General features: G+C 37.5%; 1 protein-coding gene across 4 annotated transcripts; it reads right to left on the minus strand.

The window, feature by feature from the left end:
• Positions 1–926: 926 nt before the first annotated feature.
• On the minus strand, positions 927–4,365 carry nanog (nanog homeobox). Of its 4 annotated transcripts, none has more exons than XM_016446110.1 (5): positions 3,829–4,365; positions 2,659–3,020; positions 2,462–2,581; positions 1,661–1,705; positions 927–1,579 (listed from the first exon to the last, which is right to left on the minus strand). In XM_016446110.1, exons 1-5 carry the CDS (start codon positions 4,184–4,186, stop codon positions 1,391–1,393), a joined length of 1,074 nt encoding a protein of 357 aa, XP_016301596.1. In that variant the 5' UTR covers positions 4,187–4,365; the 3' UTR covers positions 927–1,390. The 4 variants fall into 4 exon arrangements, with proteins under 4 accessions (XP_016301596.1, XP_016301595.1, XP_016301594.1 ...); XM_016446109.1 differs by having other exon boundaries at positions 1,661–1,711; XM_016446108.1 differs by having other exon boundaries at positions 927–1,705.
• Between the last annotated feature and the right edge of the window lie 1,704 nt (positions 4,366–6,069).

Here is a 6,069-nt window from a genome sequence, read left to right on the forward strand (position 1 = left end):
GAGGGTCTAGCTCATGATCAGTACTGCACAGACTCCAAATGATGTCAGACACATGACAGTGGCCATATCTGGGATGTTTTGGCTTCACTTTTCTAGTGTAAGGAAGTGAAGACGTGTGGCCATCACTTCTTACAGTCTGTGTGTCAAACTAGATGTCATTAAGGCTAGAGCACCCGCACTAATTTCAGAAGCAACCTCAGTGTTTTGATTCTGCATCCAGGCCTGCAAACGTCAAAGTCATTATAATCCAATTTAAATTAGTTGTAAATTCCCATTATTAACACAAAGAAAAGAATGCCTGTTAGGTATAACATACTATACATAAGTTCACGTGACAACTGTCTGACAAAAATATATTCATCCAAAGGAAGAGAGTATAGAAGTGCCAAACATTAAGCAGCATGGTTAAAAACCAATAATCGCAAATAACGCTTAAAGACAGAAGTACATACTCGGGTTTATTTAAAAAAACAAAAAAAAACAAACACCACTCAAATTGAACTTCAGATAAAATGTATTGCTCAACTGGGTCAAAAGTGTTTGTGTGGGTGGGAGTACTTTGCAAGCACAAGCTTAAATCAGTGGCAATTACAATGTTTTGTTCCATTTGTACAGACAAGCATGATTTTTTTTTTTTTTTTTTTTTTTTTAGAAATTGTAGACTTTTTTTAAATTTTGTTGTGTGTTTTTGTCATTTTTATTATTAATTATTTATTTTTATTTATTTGTATTAGTTTTAGTTTATTCATTCTTTTAGCTATTTTAGGATTTCAAGTAAAACTAAACGAAAATAAAGCTGAAATAAAATAAGCTTGTTTTATATTTTATTTCAGTTTACGTTTACTTTGTTTCATTTTTTATGGTTATAGTTTTAGTTTGATGATAACCCTGCACAGCTTTTTCAGTTTTTTTTTTTTTTTTTTAAATAAGAAATTGTACAAATGTAGCACAGATCACATACAGCAGTGAAACGCAGAGAAATTAATACAGAACAAAACAGTGCAGTACAGACAACCTTTTCCCGTATCAGATCTAGAGCAGTGCCTTGCATATATACAAATTCATGTAGCTCAAAGAAATCAACTTGTCCTGACTAAATCAAAAAAGAAAACAAGCATCTGAAAGAGCAAAGGATCAAGATATTAAATACTCTGAAAGGTACAATGAAGTTATAAAAATAGATCTCCGGTATAAAACATGCTGAGTGTATTAAAAAGGCAAACTTTACAAAAAAAAAAATCTTGAGACATGTTTCATTTGGCCCCAACTGGCAACCCATGACATCACTGCCTAAAAATATGACAGTTTGTTGCCAAAAATAAAAATGTACAAATACAGTGAATGCCCAAGGCTGCGGGGGCTGAAATTGAAAATACAAAAGCAGCCGGACTCACAGCAAAGTCATTTCTTTCGTTGTCCACTGTGCGGCACCAAGCATGGATGGCATTTGAGTAGGGCTGCCTTCTTTGTTCGCTGCATCGCTGCCGTCACGGGCTTGCATGTAGTTAGCAGGGTTGGGGAACTCGTAGTGCATCACAGCTGGGGGCAGAGGCCAGTTTCCCGGGGGTCTTGTGGTGGCCTGGAGAGGAGAGCGTGGCTGTGGGTAGCTGGGGTAGAAGGGTGTTTGTGGAGGACTCCTCTTGAACACAGACTCTCTCACCTGAGGGTTACTGTAGGGGTCTTGGGTTGCTCGAGGGGTTTCAGTCTGAAACCAAGAAAGATGGGGTGTTAGAATGTGCTTTAAAAAAAAAAAAAAAAAACCCCACACACACACAAAACATGGGTCATTTGTATCATCATGCCTTTAAGACATTAACCAAACTACTGAAATGCCTCCTTTGTAGATGATAACTTGCTCTACGTCCAAAATGTTCAGTTCTGCTAGCATCAAGACAGAACAAGTAACAATGTAGACACTTTAAAATGTTGTTCCAAACCAGTATGACTTCTGTGCTACAAAGATTTTAGAAGAGAAAAAAAAAAAAAAAAAGTTTTGTTTTGGACCCTTTGAATTTAATTGCACAGAGGGGTGCAAAATACACTGCCATGATTCAGTTCAATACGGATTTCACAATACTTTAAAACAAAGCCAAACGGTTTAAATTTCTTTTAATCATTACTTCGAAGAGATGATGCATCAATGATCTTTTAGAAATCATTTTAATATGCTGATTTGGTGCTTAAACATCTCTTACCAATGTTGAAAAAGCAATCTATTTTAGTTTCGCATTTTATTAAATGTAAGCAACCTTCCAGGTTTACCATTTTTGATGCACTCAATGTGCATCAAAATGTTTAAATGTGAATAAAAGCCCAAATTAAAGATGTCTTTCAAACTTCATCTACACAATACATGCGGTTGCCATTAATGATTTTTTAAATTTATTTATTGTATTGCGATAAATCATGACAAACCACAGTCACACCCTTAATAAATGTTTTGACATGAAACTACACTCACCTGAGAGTGAGGAGCTGGTGTGCTGGGTACGGCATTGACGACGTATCTCTCCGTCATCCAGCTACTATCTCTTTGATGCCTCTTGAGTTTCATCCTACGGTTTTGAAACCACGTTTTCACCTTTGGGGAGAAATAAGGAGTTGATCATCATGATGACAATCTACTAAAACCTCAACCATTTCAACATTCTCGCCAACCTGTTTGTACGTTAGTCCTGTCGCTCCAGCAAGCGTCTTCATCTCTGCAGGCGTGAGGTATCTCTGGATATTAAACCGGTGGATGAGGGCAGTCATCTGCTCCTCAGAAAAGGCAGCCCGAGTCTTGCGGGTCTGGGTTGGAGGTCGGGCTGTAGATGTGGTCAAAGCAGGCAGGGGAGGCAAGGCTTCCACCCCCAGATTGAGACTCACTGGCTCCTCTTTCGCTGTAGAGACGGAAGATGAGATCTGTTCTCCACTGTCAGGACTGCCACTGTCCGTTTCATAGTCCCGATCTCCCCAGGATGGAATATTGAGGTTGGTCAGAGCAGCCCCCTCATGACTGCTGCCTGAGCTCCAGGAATCTACTCAAATGGAAAATAAATGAATAAATAATTGTAGACCATTACAATTGGTACAGAAAATATTTAATGAACCAGTTAAATGCATTTATAAAAGTTGCTTGCATTTCCTTTACATGCGATTATAAACTAGAACACCTCGGGGCAGCTTTACTGGTATCCAAAAAAAAAATAAAACCACTAAAAATTGTTTTTGGTCATTGAAATAAAGCACTTTTTTGAAATAAAGTACTTACTAAAGTGGCTCACTAAAAATACTAAAACTAAGAAAGATGACAAAAGCATATTACAAAATTAAAGCTTACTTGTATTCAAAATAAAAGCCAATTCAAAATATATAAAAAAAAAACATTACATACCATAAATGCATAAATTATTATTTTTTAAAGTCTACATTCATTCATTAAAGAGTTAAATATGCATTAATTTTAACATGTACTTTGCTAGTTAGACGTTTAATTTCAAAACTACCTCATTTATACCCAATAAAGAAAAAACATGAAAATTAACTCAGAAAGTTCTACTAAACCTCACAACAGAATAGGGAGAAGTAAAACATTTAATTAGATGTGAAACTTAGAAGTAAAATAAATAAGTAGAATCTGAATAAATAGATAAATAAATAAAGTAGAATCTAAATAAAGTAGAATCTAAATAAATAAATACCATTAAAAAAAATGGGTGATTCACAAATTAGAAGATAACTTTTTACGGTGAAATTGTAAATTATAAGTAGCTCCTTGGCTGGGGATCATTTGAGATTAAATTGTTCTAACAATTTAGTGAGGCTTTAGGGTCATTGGAGGGTTACCTGGCGTATGGGCCTCTGAATCACTGGGTGTATCGCTGCCGGCCTGCTCTGCATCTTTCGCCTTCGGATCGGGCTCAGTCTTATTATACGAGAGGAAGAGCCGTCCGTTCTGCGCGTGGCTCGGGCACTGGCCGTAGCTGCTGGCACTGCCGTTCTCCGGGCTCCAGGTTGGCGACTGCTGTGCGGTTTGAGCGGAGTAATAGGTCGCGGTGACCCCGCCGGAGTGAGTGTACGCGGCCTCGGCCCAGCTCAGATTCGGGTGGCCGTGTTCAGACACTTGCGGGTACATGAGCCCATATGCATACGCATGATAAGATGGGTTGAAGTTGTAACTTACTGGCATCTTCCAATCCGCCATTCCGTCGTCAGATAAACGCAGAGTAGACAGCAAATGTGCAGAGTAGGGCCAAATAATGACCTAATTTACAACACCCGACTACAAAAACTCACAGGGCTCAATTACCCTCGAAAACGAATGTCGGTGACAGCTCTCCTCATAGTCCCGCAAACAGACCCCTTGACGTGACCAGAAGGAAACGCGTGGAGAAGCTGATTTATAAAGCCAGGTTAGTGGGTGTGGGTGGGGCGGAACTGCGAAGAGATGCTCGGACCAATCAGGTGCAACTTCTGAGAGGCGGTGTCCACACCGTCATTCCACATTTACCTGAACCATACTAATACTCTCACATTTATATTTGCATATATTAGCGTTTCAGGCTTTACATTTTTAACTACACAATTATTTATTTATTAAGAAAATTACGCTGAAAATAAAAACTCAACTTATGTATTCAACTTTTTAAAAAATATATTTTTAAAATATGACGCTAAAATTTAATAAAAAGGTTTTAAAACTTTTAATCAACTTTTCTGTTTTAACTAAAACATTTAACTTTAAAAATTATAAAACAGAGAACTAATAATCTTAAATATGTATCATTCAGTTGAAAACGTAGGCCCGTTTTAACACATCAAAACATGAAAATGAAATGTATTTTTTAAACAATTACTTGTGATTATATGTGCCCAATAAGTTATTTCATTTAACCCATGATTTGATCATGCACCTGATTTTAGAAATATATATATTTTTAGCATTTTAAAACTAAAAATAGGCTAAATTCTCAAACATCAAATTAGAGCAGAGTCTTCTTATCTCTCTAATCTATTGTCTGTTTTAAAATGTTTCTTTCAGGGGAATTGGAAGCTCACAATCATTTCTTTAGATTAGCATTATTAATCCTACAAAAGCAAGACAAAGCCTCATGTGAACATGTTTTACAACCCTAATAGTGCAACAATCTAAAGATTTCAACTTTGAAAATGTTTGTGGACTATGGAATGTATCACTCCTAGGCATTTACTGGCTGGACAAGTTTGAATGCCTAAAGCAGGCTTGCCTTAAAATTACCATCTGAATAGGTGTGTTTGTAGTCCACCCTGTCTGCTGCATTAGAATGGAAATATTTCTGTATGAGGTGAAAATATGAGATAATCATGGAGTGATTGAGAGACCACAGATCTGTTTATATGGGAAAGAGGTGTGAATGGGTGGGGAGGTGGTGGCAGCAATGCATCTGCCTTGTGTTTGTTTACCAGTTCACCAAGTCAGACTATCTATATATCTATCTATCTATCTATCTATCTATCTATCTATCTATCTATCTATCTCTTTTTAATGGAGATTCAAATGCAAATAGCCCATTAGTAGGGGCAGGCCCGGCGCCTTGCCCCCCCACGGACGTGCGGCCTGGGGGACGGCCTGACTTTAGATTCGCATGTATAATAGTCTAACTCATAGTGTAAAATAGTCTAACTGATTGCTTTTAGATGGAAAGGCTTCCCACAACTCCTGGTCTAGTATGTTTTCTTCGTAATAATAGCAAAACGAAAATACATTTGGCAAACAATCCAGTGTATCTGCCCTTCTGTTTTGGAAAGCGTCAAATGATTTTACAATGCATTTTTGCAGAGGGGCGCAAAGTGGTCAATCACAGACATGTTTGTTGATTTCTACAACGCAATGGCCAATCAGATGTGTTTAGGTTGGAATCCACGCACTCACCGCTTTTTGGTCGTTGCCGAGTTCTATCATGCTCGTAAAGTTCATTTAAAAAAAAGTTTCATTGTGTGGTCACATTCATTGGTTAAAACGGAACTTTGTGAGATCGTGATGAATGAGTGACCGTTTTTTAATAAATTTATAGGGAGCGCTCTTTTCATGCTGTGCATATTCAGAAT

The sequence above is a fragment of the Sinocyclocheilus anshuiensis genome, unplaced genomic scaffold, assembly GCF_001515605.1.
Source record: "Sinocyclocheilus anshuiensis isolate Anshui unplaced genomic scaffold, SAMN03320099.WGS_v1.1 scaffold7, whole genome shotgun sequence".
Classification (NCBI taxonomy): Eukaryota; Metazoa; Chordata; class Actinopteri; order Cypriniformes; family Cyprinidae; genus Sinocyclocheilus; species Sinocyclocheilus anshuiensis.

Bases quoted from the DNA above. Each gene is read 5' to 3' on its own strand.
- nanog (XM_016446107.1), bottom strand. From the start codon at position 4,186: ATGGCGGATTGGAAGATGCCAGTAAGTTACAACTTCAACCCATCTTAT. The intron at 3,021-3,828 runs GTAACCCTCCAA...CCATTTGAGTAG, and splicing joins TTCAGAGGCCCATACGCCAG to ATTCCTGGAGCTCAGGCAGC. The intron at 2,582-2,658 runs GTTGGCGAGAAT...TTCTCCCCAAAG, and splicing joins CAGGACTAACGTACAAACAG to GTGAAAACGTGGTTTCAAAA.